Source organism: Echeneis naucrates, chromosome 6 (assembly GCF_900963305.1).
Source record: "Echeneis naucrates chromosome 6, fEcheNa1.1, whole genome shotgun sequence".
Lineage (NCBI taxonomy): Eukaryota > Metazoa > Chordata > Actinopteri > Carangiformes > Echeneidae > Echeneis > Echeneis naucrates.
The window spans coordinates 12403091-12430115 of NC_042516.1; the positions used below are offsets into that span (position 1 = coordinate 12403091).

Here is a 27025-nt window from a genome sequence, read left to right on the forward strand (position 1 = left end):
CGCTGAGCGACAGACCGCCATGTGGAGGCACCGACCGAAGACCACGCTGACCGCCTTAAGGTGAGCTGACAGGAAGATGTTAACAGTCCTGGCGTTTTCAGTGTTAGAAGCACACAAACAAAAGCAAAGCGAAAGCATCAAAGATTTTATTTGAGCTCACAGAGCACTGCTTTGGACACTTTTGGTTCCAAAATCCAGAGCCCATACAGATAACGGTGCAATGGATAAAGTGAGAAATGGCTGCATTTCACATTTGCTACTGCTGCTCATAGTTGCACAATCATTCATACACTCAAAGCAAAAAGCTTACATGGAACAAAAAGTTCAAAGAACTTCAGTAAGGACTACAGATCATGTGGACAACTTAAGAATTCCTTACAAATATTTTTTTTTATATATGGAACAAAAAGAAAGAGTATGACTAATAAGGCATCAGGCAGGTGCAGATTAAATATTAGATGTGTACACTTTAATCAATGGCATACGAAGGCTAGTTTATCTCAGAGGTAGAGAATTTCCACAAGATGACAGATAAAGTGACAAGTTGTTCAGCACATTTTAAGCCGGTGAAGACCAGTTATGAAAAGCATTTCTCATTTCTGACACCAAATAGTTTTCCCTTTCTCAGTATGAGTTGTACAGTGTAATATTGCAGCTGGAAATACAGGCAAAATTTAAATCCATCAACATTCTCATAATACACTTGCATAAACATTTTAACACAACTTAGATAAGCACTTGCTATTAAGGCCATACATTTGATGGACTGTAATAAAGAAGACAGAATTAAATGTGGATGGCAAGACTGGAGTACAGATATCACCAGAACCAGTCTGGATCACAGTAGAGGTGTGCAGGTCCAAATGTGAGTGGTCTACAGTTCAGGGGTCACCACAGTGTAGGAAAATCCATGTGGCTGAAGCCAAAGTCCTTCCTCAATTCCCAGTATGTGTTATTTGTCACCCAAGTATCATCCTTTGACTTCCTGAGGAGAAATTAAGAACAGGCCAGTCTAGTAAAACTGAACATTGTGTCACTGCTACTGTACTAAGCTTCATGAGATGCCACTAAGAGCTGAGATATTCCTTTTTTCCCTGAAATATCCCCCTTAGTGAGAACCAGGCAGATCTAGGCATTGAGGTTACCTAAAGAATTTAGGTTGATGTATTGCGTTGCTGTCCTCCAGGACCCTCCGCCTTTCTCTCTGCAGCTCTTCAATCCTTTGTTTCTGCTCCTCAGCAGCCTCCAAATTTCCCTCTTCCAACAGTCTGCCAGTAAGACACATTCATTTGGCAAAACATTGATTTCCAGCATTATAATTTAATATTCATTTCTGCATAATTTCTGTAAGATAACCTAATTAGGGATAAATAGGAACACACATAACTCAGGACGAGAAGCTTCAACAGTTTTTACTTTGATGCCAAAGTGAAGGGAGTGTTTGCTATTTCTGTACACCGGTGTTTAGTTTATGAACTTAAAAACTTTGGAGATTGGAACTAAACTTAGCTTGATGGGTTTGAGAGTCTTTGTAGTTACTTGCTATTGTTAACAACAGTGTCAACGAGCCTATTTTTGGCTATTTTGATCATTGAGTACAGTGTGCATTTCTCAAGACAATCTGTCTTGAATCGGCCTGACTAAGATAAATGATTTAAGATTAGATAGAAGATATGCTTTGAAATTTTTGGGGGGATATTTTACATCTATATTAAACAGGACATTTTAGAGAGACATAAAGAGAGGGGGGGAAGACACAGAGCAAAGAGTCCTGCTGTCTGGTAGTCAACTTGGGGACTTGCCTGCTTATATGTGCCAATAGAAAACAGCATTTCTTCAATTTTTGCAGGATACACTACTGTTTTTGTTTTCCCAGATTTTTCTCTTACCTTTGGTCTACTCTTAGTCTGGTGTCTGTGGGTGGTAGTAGCTGTTTCAGAGATGGGTCCAACTCATTCAGTTCAATAGCAAACTTTGTAAAACCATAGTACTGCTCATGGTCAACTGGCATTGCATCTGCATTGCAAAGAAATAACCACTGTCTTAGATATACAGTAATGGAGAGACATGCATTATAAAACAGCTTTTGTTGCACAGTTATTAAAGATATTTCTCATACTTGCTCTCCATACGCATTTAGCTGCAGGCGGGTCTCCATAGAAAACTGCTTCATGCCACTTTCCAAAGAGTCTGTGGACAACCTTCCCTTTCTGATCTGTGATCGTTCCCTCCACCTCATTCACACTGGAATTCCAGTATTTGGCCTATGAGAATAATTGATGCATTGCACAACAACATAAAGTGAGCCATACATCAGATGCTGAAAACATGAGGGATGAAGACAGCAGTGTTGTGTTTTGACCGGTTTATGGACTAATGAAGGTGCAGCATCTATTGTGGCAATGACACACTCAGAACAACATGGAAAAATCTTATTCACTGCTTGGAGGATATTTTGATTAAGCCTCCAAGGGCTCACAAAGGGATGTCTTTGTGAACACTAACACTAATGAGAGAAAGAGCAAGCTATGGCTTCAACTATGTGGTATTGAGAATTATAAATCAATTTATTTCACACTAGACGTTAAATTATATGATAACAAGGCATCAATCTCGAAGCCTTAGTACTTCAGTTTGCCATATATTTCCTGGAAGATGTTTGAAATAAACATGGCTAGAGTTTGAGAATATTTTCTCCATTTCACTTACATTTTTACATTTTTTTTTTAATCTTGGCAGGTTATATCCAATTCGAATGAGTTGTTAAAGGTGGTAAGGGTGGTTATGGTGGGTGCAGCCCTACACATAATAACTCAACAGAATTTTTTCACTAAAATACTTTTTTTTTTTTTTTTTTTTTTGCCTCTTGACCTCACCTTAACAAAAGTGATCTTGCACTGGCAGATATCATTATTTGAGTTTCTGATGCAGATCTCCCCATAGTGTTCAATCCAGCGCTGTCCACTGAGGATGTTGTGGATGCAAGATGTCACCTTGTTCCACTCATAGTGATCGCCAAATCTAGAAAATGGTCATTTAGAGCAAATACATTTACCTGCTCCTTTGAACACATAAACATTTTTATAAATTCACCAGGTCATACAAGGGATATATGTGTGCACTCATGGAGTAAATGAAGCATAACAGACTCACTCTGGCAGAGTTACATGAGTGGTACCCACAGGAATAATCTCCATTGACTTTCCCCAAAACTTGTTCTTGCATCTCACATCTGCATAAATCAGTAAGAGAAAAGCTTTAAGATTCCGACCAGCTGTTATTAGCTTTTTTATATATTCAGTATTCAGTATCACTACCTTGCCAGAGCACAAAGTTTTTAGACTCTGCATGGCAAGCGGAGATTGGTGGATGATGGCTGACCTGACATTGTGAAGGGGAACAAAGAGTACTGTTAGTATGATGATTCACTGAATGTTTTCAAAGATTTGTTATTATAATATTGCAGCTGCTGAATTTTTGGCAGCACAGAAAATGAAATTCATGCATACTTGCTCTGCAGCAAATCGAAAGCCTTTATCTGGCCGGTCACATTCATATGTTTCTCCAAGAACGGGGTTGAAAGGTTTTCCCCCAGTTCTGTAGTAGCTGGATGTATAGCCTGATACAACAAATGCAGCTATGTATACCTAGATGGAGACACAACAATAGTAAGTGCTGATTTATTTACAATATCTATGACTGAATATTGAATTGACTTAATTCAGGTGAAACAAAAAGCATAATTGATACATGCAATTGACCTTGTAGGAAATAATTGGTGAGACTGCCTCGATGTGGGCATCTTGGCATCAAAATCACGTTTTCAGTTCTCAGCAGTTTTAATTCCCAGTTTTCATCTTACTGTAAAGAGCAGGGTCTAAATATTCCTTCAATAGTTGTAATGAGCACGTAGAGCCCTATTACTCTCATTTCCTAATGGGAAGCCACAGAGTGCTAACACTGACCTCAGCTGCTTTCTATGGCACATTTAAACAATGTATACGTAGACATGTATCCTCTATGACGAGGTTAGTCCTCATGCTGTGTCTCAACATCTCCCACACAAAAAGGAACAAACGTAAACCCCTAAAGCGTATATATCCAAAGTCAATCAGTGCAAATGTGAACAAAATGAATGGCTCAACCAACAGAACATGTTTTTTCACAGATAAAACAGCATCATGAGCTGGGCTGGCAAATGTCCCTGCATTGGACAGTACTTCTGACAATAGGCTACTGCTACATAGACCCACTAGTGGAACAATAAAATTATTTTACGTGTTTGTATGTCGCTCAAACACAGCAAAAAGTGACTCTCACCATACGTTCAAAAGGGTCCTGTGTGTTCGCAGCTCTGTCTAGTAGCTCGCTGTACTCCAGCTCTTCACACAGTCTCTGTAGGGTGTTGAGTGGCTCATTAAGCTGCACAGGCATCGCCACTTTGGACAGGTCTTTGCCGATGTTGTTCCTGAGGATGTTCCACAGGCTGATGGTGCTGTTGTTGGGGCTGGGAGACGGCAGACACGACCTATGCCGGTAAAGGAGAGAGCCTTCTCCCACAGACCCTGTGAAAAGACGAGATCAGGTCAGACACTGACAGCTCTCTGTGTAGGAAAGACCAAACAACATTGGTCTGACCGGGGCCAGTGTTGTAGCTCTTTGTTCCACAGTCCCACCTGGATTTTGTCTCTCACTTTCTGTTCCATTGCTGAAGTTGTCCATGGAAATGTTGTCACTAATGTCACTGATGTATGAGTCATCTTCTGACACCTAAAAAAAATTCCAGATTTTAGCTAAAGGGTACATTTAATAGCACATGCAGCTGGTGACTGGGCAGGACTCTTTCAACATCCTGTCATGTAAGCAGCAGATCTGAGGAGGAGATGAATGGTCCCTTAGGACTTGGTGACAAATATTCACCCTGATCTGCTGTATTTTTAGATGAAAAAAATTTACTTCCATTTTCACATAACTTCTGTTTTAGCGGATCAGATCAGGCATGGTGCTTGAAGACTGAGAGCAGAGGAGAGAGAACAGATTTTGTTTATGACACGCATCATAAAAAGCTCTAAGAGACCTCTGACCATAACTTCAAGATAGAAGATATGCTTTCCCTCCCTTCAACAGATATTCGGATACTCAGTTATCACAAGCGGTCGAAAAACATAACACATTTTGCATAAGCATAAAGTCAAAACTGATGAATTATCAGAGGAGAGGCAATAAATAAATGAGGAACTCTAGTTTGGAGCAACTGTCTGGATTTATTTCTGTCTGTGTTGTATCATGCCCTTCTTATCAAACAATATTTGCTGCAGAGCTCTCATTAATATTTTTTGATGAACAAGAGTCATTTCTCCACACATTGACAGTTGCAGTGATTCCATTATACAGCTTAAATGTCAGTGCTGGAAGTTTATGCCCCTGGGCAAAATGCACAGTGCTGGAGGTTAGTACTAAGGATGACGGTTTAACATCAACACTTACCTCATTTTCTGACGAGCTAGCAGTCAACAGAACTTCTTGTGCATCAAAGAATTCAGACAAGGACTCTGCAATTGATGCTCTGCTCTCATTGGATTCTTGGTGTACGAGGGGACGGGACTGATCCACAGAGTCCTGTTTCTAGGAGACATGATGTCCATATATTAATTTGAGATCATTAAGAGGGAGAAAATCATGACATCACTGCAGCCAGTAAGAGTGGCGATCAAGCTGTAATCCAGAGAACAATACAATATAATGTGCAGGTGATTAAGTTATATATTGAAAGACAGTCAGTATATATCATATTTCATCGTATTTTCATTCAGTGAAGTATTTGTAGTCACAGTTACATAGAGATTTATAAGTGTTTCACAGTATAGAGTCTCTTTGTTTTGATTCACAGCTAGATGTTGGTGTGTGCCACTGTCTGAATGACACAAACCAGTTAGATGATGGCCCACCAACACAATAAAATTCTTTGTTGCAAGCAGGTTTCAGCAACAGGTACCAACTGGTGCAAATGCCAATTTCACACAAACAGATAATGTGTCGTATCAATGAAACAATTTTCAAGAGACTGTATCACAATATATAACTGCATAACTTATAAAGCCCTAGTCAGTTGTGCAGGTTTGTAGAAGGTGTACAACATCACAAACTCTCTGGCAAACTGAAGTTGCCCATATACAAAAAGATGCAAATTTAAAATGGCTTCAAAGCATTCACATAGTTCTTCTTACAACAAAAAGGGGGGAAAAACATGCAGCCAATCAGGAGGATATTAGGAAGTACCTCACACAAAGACACATAAGGAGTACACATGAGGACGCCCTTCAGTCCTTTCTTATTGCAGGAGATTATCTCAGAGACATTAGTGTGGAGCTGTGAATTTTACAAATTTCCAGGGACACAATTAAGCAGATCAACTCACTTTCTGGTCAGCAAATCTGATCATGCTTACATAGAGGTTCCTAATGTGGCAGGCAGTTAGAAGTCTTCTTCTGAGCTAAGATTATATGAGTGTGCATATGTCTGTGTGTGTGTGTGAACACAAGTATACAGAGCAAACACTTTCTCAATAAAAAAGGGGAACTGCATTATTTCAGAAAGCAGTGTTCCCTGACAGCAAATTCTGTCCACTTTTGTAATTATCATTGTTATCATAACAGAGTGAGTTGGATGAGGCAGTGAGAAGCGCAAAACATTTGTTAAATCAGGAAGTGAAAGGACAGCTCATTCATTCTATGGCAAAGTCTAGATTGCGTGGGATGCTAAAAAAAAATAGAAATAATAATAATCATCATGATGGCGGGGGAAAGGGAGTAGTCACTGCATTCCTGCACCCACCTGCACAGGGGCAGTGAGATTTATTAGTGTGGGCTCTACGATGTGGGACTCGGCATGAATCTTGCACAGGCGCTCTCTCAGCTCAGAATTCTGGGCTAAAGCCTGGAAAAATAACCAATGTAAATATTGTTTATAGCACACACCTGACAAGTACTGACACTGAAAGCTGAGCTGAATTTCTTTCGCTTGTTTACTTTTACTGGAGAGACGTATATGTGTGTTATTACAAAAGATATCATATAGGAATCCACGGGAGCCCAAATTGGATGACTCACCCAATACTGACCCAGAATGAAGTGGAGTGGGTAGAAGTTGAGTAATCGGGAAGAAAAACTAACACCCGGCATGGTATTTAATGACAAAGAAATGTGTTGGTGTAGCACACAAATTCTAATGTGGGAAAAGATGTCAGCATGTGTGTAGAAAAAAACTGAAAATAGAAAGAGATTCTGGGTAGGAGGGAGCAGCCACTGGAAACAAAACCATTGAACATGGCCTTGTTCATGTGGGCAGATGTCTCACCAACAGCTAGTAATTCCTAAAAAACTTTCATCAATGTGTCACTCTGGACAAGTGGTGTAGGAACAGTGTGGAGTATGACTGACTGGTAAGAATTTCTGTGTCTGCACATGACAATGCTTAAGTCCACATACCGTTGCCAGTGCGTTCTTCAAGCCGACGACCTGTGGTGAAGTAGGGGGACACGTTTCAGGGTCCAGGCATTGCTTTAATCTCTCCCTCTCAGATGTTAGTGAACTTAAGGCTGACTTCATCGTCACGTGCACTGTAACAATACAAGAAGATTAGGCAAGCTTGAACGGCATACCAATTGTATCCACTGAGAATCGCATCATTCCAATTTTTGCGGCTATAATTTGATTCAAAATGATTTGATTCATAATGATTTCTGCTTCAATCTATAGGTGTGCAAAGGACCCTCATCTACTCCATTTTGCTTTGTAAGACAGAATGAGAAATGGAGACATTAAACTGCCTTTTTCACATTTATTAAGTTTGAAACATTTATCCATGCTGAGATGGCATTGTTGCATAAAAGCAATAACACACATTGCATAAACAACAAAAATAAAAGTCTCTTTATAAAAAAGAATAGTGCAGTTAAACATGGGTTCCTCATTTTGCAAACCTTGTGAAGCTCATGTCAGGCTCGGTCGTCCCGGACATTCAGTAAATAGGGTGATCACAAAAAAAATGAAATTTTACATTTTACATAAACACTTTTTTGTTTTTTTTTCCCCCTCGAACAAAAAGGAACATATCTGTCGGGAAAATGCTCTGAGGGGGGTCACTAATAATGCACGCCCCCTAACCATGAATGAATAAATAAATAAATAAATAAATGAGTAAGTAAGTGAACGTAGTGACTTGAATGGAGTGAGTGCCATTCAATTCCCAGTGGGGGCACCTGAACTGTCTAGGTTAATTGGTTAAATGGCAATGAGTAGTGGACTGGGTTACAGCAAGGAACGGCGACCTGACCAGACCAGACTCCTGACGGCACCCCTCCAGAGAGCAGAGACCAGCCCAGAGACCGGACCTCCCTAGAGACTAGACCAGACCAAAGACCGGACCTCTGCAGAGAGTAGAGACTAGACCAGATCAGACTAGACAAGACACCCCACCTCCAGAGATTGGCCCCCCAAAGACTAGAACAGGCCTCCAGATACTAGAGAGTAGACGAGACGAGAGACTGCACCCCTCTATTGAAAAACTAGGGGGGGGGGTTTGGGAAAAAAATTAGACAGATTTTATAGGGCTCTAGGTAAAGACTAAAATAAGTCCAAATCTTTGCCTTCAACGAGGACGGGGTCGGTTGAAACCCTCTTTCCTCCATTATTGTAGTTTCCTCCTTGTTTTAATGATTACCGTGCATGTGTATGTCATGTGTATGTCATTTTGTACTGTACAAAATGGAGGCAGACATCCTGCAGATTTATTTTATTTTTTATTTTTTATCTATTTTGGGACATTTTAAATCGATTTTGAATTGTAGTGAGAATTGTGATTGTTACATCAATGGATTTTTTGGCACACCCCTAATAAATATGGCAATTTAAATGCCAGGAGCATTGACAGCTGTTCTGTGGAGCGACTTCAAAAATGTGATAGCTTTGTGTAAAACACAAATCACCCTAATTACATACCACATATCCATATCAAGCATCAGGTATCTGATTAAACATTACAAAGATTAGTGGCATAAAACTAAAGCAGGCTTCTCTGGGGCAATGCACCATTTATGAAAGAGATTTTTCAATATGTGTGGTTTAGAAAGTGAAAATGTCTCACTCTTAGTAACAGCTTAGGTAAATGCTGACGTGGACCATCATCAACAGCCTTGTGAATGAAAAGTGAGACAGTTTATCAGTAATTCACAGCTGCCACAGCTGCTCCATTGTCCCAAACAACAACAGATCAATCCTATCTTGTTTGCAAAGAAGACAGCTGGCAGACTGATTTTTGTGACTTAATCAAGGCATTTAAATAATGTGGATTGAGTTTATTTTCATTTGTGAAGATATCTTTAAATTTCTGAATTCATCTGTCATCAAAATGAAGCTGTCGATTGAAAGTATTTGCTCACAGTTGGCGGCAATACGGCAAAAGTCCTCCTGCAGCTTGGCCACATCAAACGGTGAGTCCAACGATTCAGGGTCGGTCTTGCCATTGCCCAGAGCAGCAGTGGAGAGGTTGGGGTTAGAGGCATGCAGGCGGATAGAGCCAGAGGAAATGCAGCTGGGTACCTACAGAAATGCAAGCGGAAAAGGACATCAAGCGTCTCGCACTAAAGAAGATTAAACGCATTTTAATTTGTTACCTACCTGCAGAGTTGTTTTGACATCTTTGTTGTAGTTTTTAGTACGCCACTTCCTTGGAAGTCTCTTGTCTTTCTTTGGGCTGTCAAATGTATTTGCCTATTGAACAATAAAAAAAACAAATCATCAATAGCAGTGCAACATGATTTACTCAGACTTAAACTTGAATTCCAGTAAAGGCCAAATCTGCTCTGCTTCCTTTAAAAGGTGAAAGGAACAGAAGTCAGACCTGCAGGGCTTGGATAGATGGAGCGGAATAAGTACGATGGAGGACTTCCATGCTCTGAAGCAGGTGACTGAGCTCCAACAGGTATGCCTCACAGATTGACAAGTCTGTTGAAAAATATAGTTTAGAAGTGAAGAGAGAGAAAAGAAAGAGAAATCAACTCCATCGTAGAAAAATGCCAACATTTTCTAAGAAGGACCCACCAACCCTTTAAATACTTTAAATACTTAATTCTAACTTATACAGCTTTTTAGCAGAGAAGCTGACACGAACAAATACAGTGATATTAATAGTTGTATAAACTTTCAAACTTTCAAATGGATCACATAAGAGCCGGAACTGTTGACAGGCTCCAAATAAATAGAAAGACAAGCAGTGTTTAAGTAATCAACAGCTTCCTTCCTTCCTTCCTACATGGTACAAATCTTAATTAACCTGAACTGCAGAAAGTAGCCAAAGATTTATTGGAAGTAACTGCATCTGACAAGTGTTTATCTAAAAAAGCTGGACTTAATGATTTAGAAATCCAGCTGGTTTCACTGTGGCTGACATTAATGAGAGTATGGTCATAAACACTGAACAAAGACAGCCAGGTTTATGTTTATCAATCATTTTTGGACCATACTATTCGATTTGGTTTTGTGTCAAATTTAAAAATTCTTCTACAGTAGAATGAGAATGAGTCTTAAATGAACTAGCTGGTCACTGCCATTTAAATATTGCCCAATATTTTGTCCAAAAACAAAGAGACACTGTCCCATAAAATAATAGAAAACCAGAAAAAGAAAGTTAGAGGTGCATTAGGTACCATTCAAAGTCCAATTGTCTCACCTTTGGAGCACTTGTCCATGTCGTCAGATGACTGGAGCCAGGCTGTTACCTTGGCCTGGCTGTTGAAGCTTAAAGGGAGGGCTCCTACAGAATGCACTGTGGACTGCCTTCGTATTGGCATGCACTGCAGTAACAAACAAAAGCATAAGTTCAGCCCGATAGCAAGTAGATCCTGTTTTAGTTCAATAAATACTGCAGATGAAACAACATAAATCATAAGCAGAAAGACAGGAGGAACCATTTACTGTGAACAGACCATGCAAATTTTGCACATTTACATTTACCATTGGTGCACATGCTTTCATCCAAAGTCACGGACATATAGTCAATAAATACAAGATCATGCTGTATACTATGTAGAGGAGAAGCATACCTTTCTGACTGAGGGACTCTCAGCCACACTTGGGGAGTTGGGGGAGGGATAGTGGGGATAGTAGAAGGACTTGTCATTAGGGTACATGGCAATCTCATTTTGGCGATAGAGCCGATGGTGGCGCAGCTTCGACACCCATTCATCAAACAGCTCCTGTGACTTGATCTGCAGAGTAGATACCAGGTACAGTATGAGTGGTCATGTCCTTTCACCTTCATATACAACACAAGGTCATTTTAAAGTGGTTTTAATGTACACACTTTTTCCAGGAATCAAAATGGAATATTTTGAATAATCCATTTTTTAGACTCATTTCCTGTAAGACAGTGGGGATATGTCTTCATTCATTAACCCTGCAGTTTACCTTCAGGTGATAGATGTTTTCTTCAGCATCGAGATCGATGCACTTGGCTTTCTTCTTAATGGCCATGACAGAGAGGCCCACGTCAATGCAGCCATGCAGTTTCCCTTTCTCAATCTGCAAGGCAACGCGCACACATCATGTTGTAGATATGTCAGATTCTGCCTCATGAATCTGTTTCACGCTTAAAGCTGTAATAGTCCTTTATTCAATGGCTTAACTGATTTCACATATTAGATGAAATCAGTAAAAATGCATAGTTTCTTATCTTACACCGATTAATATCAGTGATCAGGAGGTGCTTTTGTATGTGCAGGAACAGATAAATATTCTAGGGAAGACAGACAGCACTACAACAAGAGCTTTACAAAAGGCAGTCTTCTTTGTAATCATCTGCAACTGACAAGCCAAAGAGTATTCAAGCCAGCAAGCTTTTGTACTCACATCAGCACTACATTTGCCATACTTCAGGATGCCCTTGTCCAGGAAGAAGTATCTCTATAGTGACATAAGAAGGACAGTGAATGAATGAGAAACAGCTGGGATGATATGCAACGTCCCAAAGGCAAGCCTTTAAGTCATTGTTATGACTGATCGTGACATAGTCAGACTCTTATTAATGTCTCTGCAGTGAGATATTTGTCATCTCAGGTTTTTGTCATGCCCCCCTTTATCATGCTCCCGTAATCTTTCCTCCATTCTCTTTTCTAAATTCTCGATGGCCTTAATGTACATCTCCCAGTTCAAATCTCACAGCCTGTTGAAAACACACCTTAAGCAGACCAGAAAAGCTCTGACTGTACATTTAAGTACTCAATACTAAACGAATATAGCTCTATCAGCTCATAGACCATCAGCTAATGCCTCTGAGAGCAACACCAAGATATGTAGACAGGATCATCCCAGTGAAAGCTTTTAGACGGAGTGTGAAGAGGCACTGACTCAGGTTACGTGTGACTCCTCTATAGCTGAAATCATTCACAGAAGAGGATGATTCAATTAGTTTATGACAAAAAATGAGTCATGCCGGCATATTTTTTGTGAGACCTGCAGCAGGAATTTGAAATTACTTTTACTTGTCATGTATGTGTAAAAATACAACATCATGTCTACTGCTGCTAGATGAGCAAATGTAATGAAGCAGATGCTGTTAGATTATACCTTATGCCATCCCTTCATGGGCCATTTTCTCTTCTTCAACATGTAGCCTTCCTGTTTCTGGGGCTCCAGGACATTTCCAAAACCTCCACGCAGGCCCTCCACTATTTCCCAGCTGTCCTGTGGGCATAGATAGCGTGATGAGATGATAGAAATACATTACCAGACTCTCAACCTGTGTGCACACATGTAGATTAAAGTTGCCAGCAGGTGTGGTAATATAAATTGAATGAATCAACCACACACAACAAATTGAAGGTCAGAGTTAGAAAGCATATAAAGATTTTATGGCTGTGCTTAGATTTTCTGCTTCTTTTCCTATATGGAGTCAGCCAGTCAGTAAGAAGCTGTGGGAGACTGTAGGTTCAATGCGGAGGGAAAATTTAGTCTGATATGGTTTGGTGTTAAGTGTGGGGCTTTACAGACTACTTTCACCTCATGGTCCCATTCACAAAATTAGCTTACCTGTCTAATCTCACTCTCCACAGTAATAATTTCCTGACTGAGATTGGAACGCACAAGTCCAAATCCTCTGTAAATACAAGGATTAAGATGATATTTCATCATACACTAATCCATGTAGCTCTGTCGTGTAGTTCAGCTGTGTGAATTCCAGCAAGGCGGAATAAGAACTATAAACAGGCGCTTATGCAACATCTTTGTAGATTCATGGCACTTTTAGCTGACGTCACTGTTTAAAAGGTTAATTCATTGATCAGTTATTCAATCAACATTGGGCCATAACTGACTTAACACACAAAGGTCAGTTTATTTGTCATATGATGTGCTATTTAGCTTGTGCAAACAACTGTATAATGCGTTTTTGACTCTAAAGTGAGTGTTTGTAAGCCGCGATGGGTCTTCATTCCTTCGGTTAGAAGGGAGAAGAACATTTTTTACACAAACTGAGGGTGTGGAGTTGTCAAACAAGATAGGGGAGGCATCATAAACAGCCTGTCTGAAATATGTACTTTTCCAGGTATGTGCACAGGGAGTCATTCAGTCCATGCAAAGGAAGTCTGTTAGGTATATGCTCATGCTTGCCCATAAGGCTTTTTCAGGTGGAGTGGAATACCAGAATACCCTTTTGAGTCAGACTGATTATGGGAAGGAGGTTTTGGAGCTTACAAGGCACTAAAAGCGACCCACTCTCCCTTTTTTTGCCTTTATTAACAGTTTGTCCATGTAGAAATAGACAACAACAGAGGTCCCCAGAAGCAATAAATGAGTTGTGCGGTTTGAATCTTAACTACGAAGTGATCTGGAAGCACCCTTTGGCCATTCCTCCCCCAAACTGTCTTTTGCAAGTCTCCCAAGTTTACGGAAATGCAAGTGAACTGTGTTGTCTGTTTGAGATTCATTTGTGAATAGCCTGGGGCTGTACTGTTTGCATTGAAAAAGTAAATAGAAGCCTGGATATTTTAACATTATAGTCAAACCTATTAATCTCTAACTAAAAGAAAATGAAGTGAAAAAAAAAATACTCATTAAGGTGCAGTGCCTGTTACAGCACTATTTTAGGGTCTTCCCATAAATTTAATAAAGCTGTCATTGACAAAAGCTAAGCACAGATAATCAAGTCACATCTGTCCAGAGAGACTCTGGGTTTTTGGAAGAGGTTTGGAGTGGTTCTGTGTTTATTAGCTCAGTGTGTCCCTGCCTGTTCCAGCATATAACAGTTCAGCTAAACAAACTGTTAGAGAGGCTTATTGCTGGAGGTGAGTCTGTCGAAAAAAAAACCGTAGTATCTGAAGGGGGTGATGGGGTGGAAAGGGGCGTGGCTTATGGGCAGCTCTTTCACGCTCCTCCCCAGCAGTTGCCAGGGCTCTTTCTGACACATTCACAAAGTGAGTCATTGTCACGCACTTTTCTTCAAGGTTAAGAGACAAGCTCACAGAGAAAGCCATGACATAACTGACAAAAGGTTGGGTCCGTACAGAGTTTAAACAGCTAGCTATAAAGAAAAACTAAACAAAAAAGTGCACAGGTTGCAAACAAAATACACACTATATAAATGAATAAATCCATATATCCTGAGTTAATACCAGCGCTGTCGACGCAGAATTTCTTCACTTCAGACACAGTAAAGGCATGAGACACATTAATGCCCTAAGTAAAGTGTGAAACATCCCATTATGGTCAGAGTCTGCAAGTTAAGTTTATTAAATTTAACAAAATCACAGTCTTACTGGGATTCAAAACCAAGAATATGAATTGGATTTTCAAAAAGAAAATATGATTTCACTTTTCATTGTTAGTACAAATCTATGGTCTAAGCATGGCTGTGACTTAATTTGGAAATTGTGATTATTTATTTGTTTATTTATTCAAGAGTTTTTGGTCTTTAAGACTTGCTTTTACTAAGTGATGAGGCTTCGGTGTCTGTGTGTCCTGTGGGCAAAGTTGAAGTGAAATGTTATTACTCTCATTTCCAAATAGAAAAGCTGTTGTGGGTCATGAAAAATGAATGAGTCTGTTGCCCAGAAATTCACACTTAGGGCAAAAATAGCAACTGTTTTTTAACCACGTTAATATCCACTCTAATTTGGCTTGAGGGACCAAACTTTGATGGGATCATGGGAAAAAACTGTATTTGAGTTCTTAAAAACACTGAATTTTTCAAGAGTCTGAGCAATGGAAATTGTAAAAATGTTTTCGACTTCCAGTCTCTTTCTGATTTAAGGCTCAGATGTGCTTGTCTCCCCAGGCTTGCCTTTATACAGAGCCAAGCAAAGCCTGGGAAAACCACAGGATCGATTAGCATTGAGTGCCAGGTTATTGTCTTCCCCTGACATAGGAAATACCCTGAAGTCTGGCACATTCAATACATAAACTGCTGGATGAGGGAACAACAAATTGTCAAAACTATTCTCCTTCTGTACGGTCTGTATGTGTCACACAAGGGAAAAGATCAGCTAATTTAACATGACCTCAAAGCCTCAATTAACAAGAGCTACAATGAGCGAATATTTATTCGTGGTGTGCAACAAGTCCCAGTATCTTCAGATGGTGTGAGTTACCTGACGGCTGTCGTGTTTGGACGAGGAGCTGCTGTTGCTGCGAGACAGGGAGGAAATCTTCTGTGACAAAGCTGAACTGCGCTCCTCTGAGCCCATCTTGCTGCAAACTGGCTAGTGCAGGCTACGGCTGTAGAAGCAGGAACATTCCTCGCCTGAGCAAAGACGGAGTGAGGACGGGGTCATGAAGAGTGAGGGAGGAGAGAAAGATGACTTTAATAGACAAACCCTCTAAAAGCCTTTGAGCTCCGTCTTACTGAAAAATGCATTAGCTTATTTACAGTGAACGTTTTTTCAGTTTTCCTGATGCAGAAATATGGGATGTAATGACAAATTGTCAACATCAGCAAACAAAGCTGAGAGACAAGACTGCAAAATACAAATTCGTCTGCAAGTGAAAAGACTTTGGATGTAAATTATTCATAGCTTCCCCTTAAAGGCTGATGAATTGTTAGCATTTAAAAGCATGAATCAAAAGCAGCCACGAGCAATGCCCATGCTCAGCGATATTGAAAGATGTATTCAGACCCTTTCACTCAAATATGAGTAGCAAGCAAAAGTACAGGACTATTTCTTTATAGTCACACAAGTATTAAATGGTTGTATTGTACTTCAGTATAAATAAAGTTGATGCACAGAATATTAATGGCCAACATGGATTAATAGTTTCAGTCAGTTATCCGGTCAAGTCACGTCATCCTCCCTGGGAAATTCTCATATTTTTCATACAACACAATTAGTTGATTAACTGCAAATATGGTCAGCAGATTAAAGTAAAGCTATAACGTTTCTGTCAAAAGTATAAGCAGCCATTGTAATTAGTAGGGTCCTTGTGTTCTTCTTCCCCTGTATTCTCTTAATTATGTACAAGCTCTTTCTTTTGATTTTTTCAACCCTTAGTTCAGTATTTGAGAAAATGAAGTGCAGTGTTGGCTGTTTTGGCTCCACAGAGGGCTCACTGATGGGGCAATAAAAGGCACAAGTGTCACATGCAAAGATGCTGTGTGATGTGAGATGAACGTTAAAAAGTAAACTCATCAGTTCAATGAAGTGTGAAAATAATTGGCCCTGTTGATAAAACAGCAGCCCTTCATCAACTGCCACACTTCACATAGTCTGATTAACATTATGTGCCTGCCCCACCGCGTCAGCACATGCAACCACATTTTGCTAATGCATCGTGAGTGGCAGTTTGTCATGATATGGAAAGCTGACTAACAACTGGAGGTGTTTTGCGTAAATCATATTGATCCACAGAGGAACAGGCACAAGGAGATTAGTTCAACTTTGCTGAGGATGCACAGCAGTACTGACTTTTAGGACCATTAGATCTGATTTTATTACGTGAACATTTGTAAGATTCTGTTTCAGAGACAACGCAGATCATGATTATGTTTGGTTGGTTGGAAAAATCCTGCATTAGGTACTCCAAATTGTCCAACAAATGTTTTATTCATAAATGATTCATCTATTTTATAAATATTTCAGGTCAAGCAATAGTGTTTAGTGTCATCTCAAAATTGCTTCTAATGCCAACAACGATAAATCAAACCACCATGTATTGAAAGTACAATGATGTAAAGGAGAAAAAAGTAGAATAATGTATCAACTGAATGTCTGACATTTAGTAAAAGTTTGATTTCAACTTACCATTTAGGCACCAACTAAAAGTTTGACTGCAAGGGTTAGGGTTTGTTTTTCATTACAGTTTTCTTGAAATGAAACATTTAATCATTTACTTGGACTCTGACTTAGTTAAATTCTGCCATTTTCTATTTGAAAAAGAATACACAAGATTTCAAAATGTCAAAAGCCAATCTTCAACTTCTTGTCAAAGACAAATTTTTTACTCCCAACTATTGGACATGTCTCCCCAAAATCAAAAATGCAACGTGTTGACTGTCACTTTGAAGCTGCGTCAAGGTTAATTATATTACCTGCTCTGCATCCGCAAGCTTTGTGGTGCATAATGGCCACAGCCTCTTGTAATGGACAGACAAAAGCATGGTCATCTGAAACCTCTCTCCTTTGGCTAAGCCCACACTGCCTCACAGTCTGCGGACCACAGGCAACAGTTTAGACTGGCCATGGAAATACAGCCGCAACAACCATATCAAAACAGCAGGACACAAAGCGAGACTCCTGCCAGAAGAACACCACATCCTGTGCATTATTGCTGCACGCATTTGAAAGAAACAGACTAAGCTGCAGACAGCCATGATTTAAGGCACACTAAATGTAATATATCGATGTATCTATCTAGCTAGCACAGCTTTGCCTCGCCCTTGCTTATGATTTATTCATCCTCTTTCCACAGATCACACCAGCTATGTACAGGTCTGTTGCACTGTCACCTTTCCGGCACCCTTTAATCTGATACAACAACAGCACTTCTCTAGCTTTCATCACAGTGACATTATTAGATGCAAGTGCTTCAGCTATTACCCCTTCTGACAGAAGAACATGTGCTCATTCATGGAATTGAAGCAATGCAGTAGTGATTCTAATAAACTATGAAATTGCACAGAAGATGTGTCAGGGATTAAAGCATTGGTAGTGTGATTTTTTTTTTTTTTTTTTACGTAGTGAAGAACATCCGTAAACTGGCACAAGAATATTAATAAAGTGTAGGCATGTGGGAACACACAAAGTGAAAGTCTGACACCAATGCAGCAAGTGGTTGTGGCCTAGATGCAAGAGCAAGACTGTCAAGCCAGAAATCAAAACCTGCTAAACAGGGAGATGCTGACAGGCAGTGAGTGCTGAGTGTGTTTGTCCACTGTGCTGAGGTCAAAGAAACTGGGGGGATGACATGGACACTGGCAGCAACTAGGGACAGAGGAGGATAAACAAAGGCCACAGGGGAAAGTTTTGATGCATGAGTGCATGAAGACAAAAAGCCACATGGCACATGTGCAGTTAATACACATAAAAACAAATATCCAAAGATTTGCAATGAGCACAGGGCCAAATAATGGAGGTTGGCAAAGTCCAATTAAAATTCATCACGCTACACTGAGTTTAGTGGCATACTAAGTTTTAGTTGATAGCAAATAAGTATTTAAAATATATTTCTGGTTGTCAATGCATCAGGTGTCAGAGTACAGAAAACTAGCTGAAGTTCTGTCTAAGCACCTGTGTTAATCATTGCTGGTATATTTTCAGACCTCTAATCTCTTTGTTACAGGAATTGATATGCATATATACACAAAGACCGTCTTGCCAAACTGTAGACAAAAGGCTAAATGGTCCTTGTGAAGAGGTGACTGACATCCCTTGAATATTTCAGTTAAGTGTGGGTGTGTGGCTCCCACAACTGCTCTATAATGAGAAACCAGCATGACACTCAGTCTGGCTGTCCCGATTTTTCTCTCTCTGCTGCATCTTCATCTTACTTAGATCTTCTAATCAGAAGATCTCCAAATGTGAGCAAAATGTATTTAGCCACTCAGTTATCAGATGTCCGCGTTTTCCAGGGAAAGACCTTATCCCTAACGCCCCCCAAACCCTAAACAGGCCAGAGAGAAAGGCCGGCAGCAGAGCAGACAGACAGAGCGACTCAGTCAGAGAGAAAATGTTAGCTGGCTCATTCAACATTTAGTCAGTTAATGCTAGTTAATCATTTAAATCTGAAGAAATCATACTTTTGTACTTGTGATTTTGTAAAAATTAAGTGGCCAGTTGAACTGTAGCCACTCAACAATGCCAAATGTTTCAACAGTTCTAACTGTATGGATTGTGCCACATTGATCACCAGGTAGGGTAAGATGGCTGTTTCTGTGTGGAGTGTGCCTGTCGTCCTACCCAAAGAGATGCATGTCAGGTTTTCTGTTGATTAGCCAATAATTTAAAGTTGATGTGCATCAGAGCTCATTGGATCCTCAGTTATCAGAATGAATCAAAATTTTGTACTGTCATTAGTAACAGTCTTATTGCCTAGTTATGTAAAATAACTTCTCCATCACCAGCTGGTGAGGTTTCTGCCTTTTAATGCTCACACATTTGGTTGTTATTCATCATAAACTTGTTATTTGCTAAAGGTGTAATAGAAAACTTTAAATCCTCAGTCAGCTATAGATCCTGGTTGCAGTTCTTGATGGCGTAATATCCTTTTAAGCTCTACTGAATAGATTGACAAAGGCTGAAAGCCCCTATTACATTCTCCAGTTCACGTCGCAGATGCTCCTCTGACCATCCACTGTCTCCACACTCTGTCAAAGGACTGACAGGCCAGTTAAGCTTTAAGGCATCATTAGGATGTGACTCACCAACACAAGTGTCTCATGGTTGAAATCCCACAGTGTAGCTTTCTCAGGAAATAGTCATCTTTGCAAAAAATGAGAGCACTTAAGCTTTTATTTGTAGCTGATGTTCCAATAATCCAAAGATGTTGGATGGGGACGGTCTGGAAAACACATTTCCACTCCTTAAGAAATATAAAGTGACACAGTGCTGGTGGAGTTCAATAATGACTAAATTGAAAAAAGTGTACCAGAAGACTCTCTATAAGTATAACAATCATTGTCAAAGATAGATAGAATATTGACTTTTACCAAGCCGATAAGTTGATATTTAGATGACCTTTCCTCTCGCTCCTCCTTGCTTTCCCCTTCCAATTATTTCAGGCTACGTCATGTCGTTAACTTGGACATCTGGCTTTCCCTCTTCCCCCCGCCTCCATTCTGGAGGTATGTCTGACTCTCTGTGTCTACTGAATATTAAACTTTTCACCATTATTATGATTCACTGATGCTGTCATAATTGCCGGTGCTAGTCTTAAAAACATTATTAAAACTGAGCCTTGTAACAACAGTCTGGCAGTGCTTAAATGCAGCGGTACATAAAGCCGTTCCTGTCGCCCTCATTTCTCATCTTTCAACACACCCAGCTGAGACTGATGGCCATTGACTATGAGTCTGATCTTTTTGGAATCATTTGGGGTTCACATAATCTCTTCAATAACATCTCATATGCCACACCCATCTGAAAAACAATTTCTCTTAATTTTTACTTTTATGAAATTGCTCACGTTTATGTAAAAAAGAATTTTACTTTATTTAAAGGAATTGATGTCTTTCCAGCTTGAAGAGAATCTAAAGTGATTCACCTGACATGGAAAACAGAATTATCTAAAGAGAAGAAAATCAATGCTGATTTAAAATGGCTCTAAAAGGCACAAATTGCTCTAGGCTTCACTTCTGTCTTTTTTAGCTCAGGACAATCAGCCTAAACTTGACAAAACACATGGCTTCTGCTTTGGATAAGCCCCTGCCATGGCGCTGCAGTAACCACCTTATCTCTGGTGTCCACCAGCCGTTCACTGACAGCCCCTACCTCTCGATACAGAGCTTACAGCAACAAAACAAACACTGCCCACTGTAGGGAGAGATTTACTTTCCCGCAATCCATCATCTGAATGAATCACAACCCTCCGAAGTTTTAATTTTGATTGCCTTGAAATTTTCACTGCAGAATAATTTCGGCATAAGATGGTTTGGTGTCTGGCTTAGAAACAACACGGTCATTAAGAAGAACACATTTTCTGATCGCTATTACCCACTAAGTAACCACTTTAATAAAAGTAATTCTATTACATCTGTACATTACCCTGCTTGGTTGATGCCACTCAGTCTGTTATCTTATTACTGAAATGCAGAACAACTCTGTCTTGAAGGGAAAAAAAGGAAAGAGAGACAGAGAGAGAGAAAATCAAATCATGATATAACAGGAGCAAGGGAACGCAGAGAAATTAGACTACAACACTCTCTTCATACTGACACCCTATTGAAATACACTACAACATAGAGAGTACTGAGACTTAATACTACAATCTACCAATTTTACCCATTTCTTATTGCTCTATAATTTCTTTCTATTTTAAAAGTGGTATGTAGCAACATTTCAACACTGCGGAAATACGCATTAAATGAGAAGAAAGACAACAAAAAACTATTTGTTAAATTTTTATATAGAGTATTGTCAAAAAAAATAAAATAAATAAATATATATATATAGGTTGTTATGAAGTGCTGGATCACCAGGTTTTCATTTATTATCTTTCAGAAAGCACTTTTTTGAAAAGGAATAATTTAGCACATTTTATATTTTACTTTCTAATGTAAAACAGCCACCTTATTTCCTCGTTGGGAAACAGAGATGATTGTGTTCTCTCTGCACCCTCTCATCAGTGATTTCTCATTCTTTTCTCAATGCAACATTGATGAAACGACGATGGCACTCTACAGTAGTATGGGCTCTGATTGTTTTAAAAATAAGAGTGAATAACAAAAAACGGAATGCAATATCTCTTGAATTTGTTCATTCAAAGCTGATGTGACATCAAGAGGGTGCAATCATTCAAAAGAACAGAAGTAACACTGCTGCCTCAGTTTGAATCACCCTCTTATTCAAGTCTGAGGAATTTCAATGAGTCAAACATGGCCAAACACAAAGTAGTGGTAAAGTCCCAAAAGTTTTTTTTTTTTCCCCTGTGAAAAATTGTCACTTCTGTGTAGTTCTTTAGTCATTACATTTGATAAGTACTCTGCCAAAAAAGAAATGAACAGTGTAACTAATAGTGGGCAAAACCCCACTATTCTTAAATCCATCTTGAGAATCAGGGCATCACAGATTAGTCCAGAAGTCAAAAAGTACATATTCCTTCATCAGTATCACAGGTCAGCATGGTATCATCCAGCAAACGATTCCAGAGGACTGACACAGAAACAAAACTGGCCTCCTCCCAGCATCTGATCTATTATTCATTAGTACATCTCTTGACCAAGCAGGGAAATGTTTACCAGCCCACATTTGTGTGCATGTGGCCACACCTTCTCTGAAATAAAAGCACAGATGGTAACGCCTGCTCCTGATCTGCTTAAGGCAGCATGGTGAAAGGTTGCCAAGGCCAGAAGGGAGTCCTTCCAAAAAACAGCCTCCCGCTACCGAGCTTATAGCACATGCTGCTATTTCTAATCTTACATTTTTCAGCAGAGTGAAACAGAGCTCAAAGCTTTGTCATATTCACACCAAGGGAACTTTTTTTTGCAGCTATTGTGATAATTTGAGAGAAATCCCCCTCACAAACTTCCTGCTGCATAAGATGCGTTTTCATTCATGCCTTCTACTGCCTGGCATATGAGGCCATGTATCTCACACTTTCCCCAACCCAACAACGCATCCTGTTAATCAACCACATCCTCAACACACTCCCTTCCCTCCCACACCTTCATCTCCCCTCATCTGCTCTGAATGTGGCAGAGGTCCTCTCCTTTGTTAGAGTCACAGTGTGGGGGAGCCTGACAGCCTCATAACTCAACACCAGCTCATTACAACACATACACATGCTGACAAAAAACATCACTGTGCCAGACTTCATGGTACAAAGTGCTCTTCACCATATATCATACATAGGGACGTGTGTGACAGTACTATCCAGCTGTTGCTTCCTCATATTCAAGATTTCAGTGCTTGTGGCTCAACCATTGCTCTGATTAGGATGCAACAGCAGCATCTTCACCTCTATAAATTCAGAAGTTCTGACCCATAATGTTATTATCTGTGGTGGATAATGACATTGAGAGAGGACGTGTCATTGTTAGCATGCTGTTCCTGTCTTATAGCAATGCCAAGAGCAAAAAGGAAAGAAAAAGAAATAACAAAAAGCAGAAAGAACATCTGCACAGCCACAAGCAATGTCAAAGGGTTTGAGTGCGGATATATTTAGAAATGGTATTGTCTTCCATTACTTTCCTTTTAGGAACAGGCAGGGATGAATCGGCTGAGAGAGCGCATCTCATGAGATTTACTTCATATCTGAAGTCTGACAGCAGCATCACATGAAAGCATTCTTATCTGACTCACCAATCCCTCTGTGTTTAAAGTCTCTGTCTCCATACTAAAAGTTAACTCAAACTGTAGTAAGACAGACTGCACTGAATTTTCAATTCTGTGTTTTTATGGTTTGACAGCAGCTGTGCTCATTACTGTCCAAATTTAGGGATGAGTCAGACATAGAGAGATTTTCAATATACGATCGCACCACAAGATGCACAATTTTTTATACTTGCTACCAAATGCATCCATCCATTCATCTTCTACTGCTTTTCCGATTACGGGTTGCGGGGGTGCTGGAGCCAATCCCAGCCAATGTTCCAGGCGGGGTCTTTGGTCTTTGGACTTTGGAGGGTGGGAGAAAACCGGAGTACCCAGAGGAAACACACAGACCTTCGGAGAACACAGGCCTGGAGCCTTTCTGTGTGGAGCATACTCTCCACGTGCCTGCGTGGGTTTCCTCCCACCGTCCAGAGACATCATGTTTGGGTTAACTGGTGACTCTGAATTGTCCGTAGGTCTGAATGCGAGCGTGAGTGATTGTTAGCCTCTGTTTGTCTGTGTGTTAGCCCTGTGATGAACTGGTGACCTGTCCAGGGTGTAGCCCGCCTTCACCCAGTGTGAGCTGGGATTGGCTCCAGCACCCCCCATGACCCGGAAACAGATAAGCGGCAAAAGATGGGTGAAAGATTACTGATGCTCACAGTGACAAGTCTAACATGCTCATGTTTAGTTTTAGATTTATCGTTTTCTTCATCTCAGCTGAGCCTCTTAGCATACTAGAAATTGACGTGAAGGTGATGGGAGTGGATCTTGCCCTGATGGCAGTGCTAGCTTGAGGGTATGAGGTATCCAATTCTTGAAAAAAGATCCTCTTGGGACCATGAACATCTGTCGTAATCCTCTCAGCCTCTTGTTAGGCTCTAAATAAAAAGACAGGAATTTCTTAAGTCCTTAGGATTCATCGTGTTGGACCATGAACATTTTGAAAATGCATTTCATGGCATTTGACATGATTGCTGCAGAGATTTCAGTTTGCACACTGCCATCATTACAGCTGTGACTAATCACAGAGAACCATCTATCATGCATCAGTTGTTCTCGCTGCTGAGTAAATAAGCAGGTACAACATTCTGTTCATCCTGCACTGACTGACACAAAACTGCTCTGCTGCTGAACTGAGTCTCACCAGTGAAATCAAGACACAGCCTCAATGCCATAGCTGTGGACTAGTATAATCTGTAGCGAGGTTCAGATCAGACAGGAGAGGATAAATATAAGATAACACTTTATCAAATAAAAAGTTTAAACAAAGTCACTTTCACTCAGGTAAGTACCATTAACTAATTAATATCAACAATATTTCATTAAACTGCAATAATAACAGTCATTATGTTGGTTCTTTGGTTGGTGTGTTTGAGTCAATTCCAAATGTTAAAAAAACATCAAAGATAAATCAAAAGTATAATTTTTCAGCCTGAAACGCTACATTATTTAAGCACATCAGAGCTTCAAGCCATTAAAATGGTAAAGACTGAATAATTTAGTCCTACAAAGCGAGAGAATAACTAATAGTGCATGGAGGAGTTCCGCACGTCTTCGCTCATATGGAGCAATTGTTTTCAAGTTGAAAGTTTTTGCTAGTGCCCTCATTAAAATTTCATGTTGATATCTGGCAGTCTTGTAACTTATGGAGTTATGAAATCAGTTCTGTAACTTCCTTGAGTTCTCTGGGAACATTAGCAGCACCTTGCCATAAAAAATATGAGTGTTCATCATTTACTTGTAAACCAACTGGACAAGCAAAACATTATGTAATATTAAGAAAAGTACAAACAATCATATTGTTTGAATTTAAATGAAACTATAATATTATTATTTGTTATTTATTTTCCTTTCTGTAACATAGAAAAGCATTGCAGGATCCAGAACTTAAGTTTCTTGTACACCTGAAACCACATATACCTGCTAACATATGAAACTGCGTGAATAATTTATGAAGGCCTACTGCTGAACAAAGGGAAACAACACCTGCCACATGCCCGGGACGCTCACAACAGCTGCTTTGCTGCACAACAACTATTACACACATGCTGGTTAGTGAATATAACATAGGACCTGGAGTAACACAGCACAGATCAATGTACAGTTTATGGATCCTTATATCATTTAACACTCCCTATGAGTGGTTGGATGGTTGATGATGGTTGGACTCACCAAAATTCATGATAGATGAATACATTGCAGTCTGTTTGATTATAAGCAGCCCGGGATTAGGATGACAAACTGACACGACTAATGCGACGCAGCACAGGGCAGGTTTAACCACATGGCTTGCATAGGTATAGATGTTTTTCTTTCCTGCTGCAGCACATTCCACAAATCACACTGATTCCTCTCCCTCCGTTTGAGTGTAGTCACTGATGAGTAAAACAAAAACCCAGGAGCCGTGAGAGTGACAAACTGGCCACCAAACAAACCTCAATTCAACACACAACTCCCCAAAGAGCTGAGGCGGCAAACTTTATTGAGCCTTAGTAATATTTTACCAAACAAAAATAGCTCTTTTAGGATTACCACAGATATATGGCTAGAAAGCTTCAGTCTAATAATCACTGTTATTATGTGTGTTTTACGGATGCTGAGCTGAAGCCCTGATTAAATCTGCGCTCACTCACACACTTACATCCACTCAGCATGAGACACACTTAGAAAGGCACATTATTCATACTTTTGGCGTCTGACAGGGTCATACTTTCTGCTGCTGAGGCAAAGACCTGATGTTTATGAGGATTATCTGGTTTACAGTAGACCTTCACAACTTGTCTTTACTTGTCTGGCGAGATAAGACAAGGGGGCTGAGAGTTACCATGGAAACTGATGAAATGATGTGTTGCTGTTTATGAGCTGAATCACATGTAATTATTGCCACCAATTAAGAACAGATGTGTTTAACTGTTGGTTTCTTTCAGTTCGAGCTTTTAAGATCACTCTGTCATGAAATGTCTCAGTGACACGGGACTTCCAAAAGCTTGAAAACTGACCAATGAAGCGCCTGAAATATTCAGCTGCCGTGATGCTGGTTTTGATTCCCCGGCTGAGAGACAGACCTGCCCTCTCTGGAAAAGTACGAATTCAACTATCCGGCGAGAAGCGCACTCACCTTGGCAGAGTTGCAGATGTGATGTCCAGGTTATGACGGTGAGGAGGTCTGCAAACACAAATATTAAAGAGGACACCAAAAAAAAAAGCCCCCACACTAATAAACAAATGAAACAACACACTAATTAGAGCTTTAAAAGCCTGCCTGCTCCGGCACGACACGCACACGCACGCAACAGCCGCACTCTGGCCGCTCTGCACATCTCAGCCACCGCTGCAGGGAGGAGGGAGGGGGCGGGGCGTGCGTGACTGACTGAGGTCAACTCCAATTAAAATGCAGAAATAAAGCCCTGCGTCACATTGGAAGGGGGCGGGGCTTGTGTCATTGATAGAGTCCTTTCCGTGACGTCTCGCCCCGAGCAAGGACACACAGTGAAGATACAGTCACAATCA

At 40.1% G+C, this 27025-nt stretch overlaps 1 protein-coding gene across 1 annotated transcript; it reads right to left on the bottom strand.

The window, feature by feature from the left end:
- Window positions 1–166: 166 nt before the first annotated feature.
- osbpl3b (oxysterol binding protein-like 3b) lies at window positions 167–26732 on the bottom strand. The gene is made up of 22 exons (XM_029503670.1): window positions 26634–26732; window positions 15641–15792; window positions 12624–12740; window positions 11907–11960; window positions 11466–11579; window positions 11102–11266; window positions 10729–10852; window positions 9901–10004; window positions 9678–9770; window positions 9440–9599; window positions 7488–7618; window positions 5488–5619; window positions 4677–4770; window positions 4321–4565; window positions 3510–3647; window positions 3318–3381; window positions 3154–3232; window positions 2877–3021; window positions 2120–2264; window positions 1890–2016; window positions 1146–1268; window positions 167–985 (listed from the first exon to the last, which is right to left on the bottom strand). Exons 2-22 carry the CDS (start codon window positions 15734–15736, stop codon window positions 889–891), a joined length of 2547 nt encoding a protein of 848 aa, XP_029359530.1. The 5' UTR covers window positions 15737–15792; window positions 26634–26732; the 3' UTR covers window positions 167–888.
- Window positions 26733–27025: the final 293 nt, after the last annotated feature.

What these genes read in the sequence shown, in the direction of transcription:
- osbpl3b (XM_029503670.1), bottom strand. Translation starts at nt 15,736, where the DNA reads ATGGGCTCAGAGGAGCGCAGTTCAGCTTTGTCACAGAAGATTTCCTCC. An exon ending in ATGTCAAAACAACTCTGCAG is followed by an intron (nt 9,600 to 9,677) that starts GTAGGTAACAAA and finishes GCATTTCTGTAG; the next exon opens with GTACCCAGCTGCATTTCCTC. An exon ending in TTGCCGTATTGCCGCCAACT is followed by an intron (nt 7,619 to 9,439) that starts GTGAGCAAATAC and finishes GTATTGTTACAG; the next exon opens with TGCACGTGACGATGAAGTCA.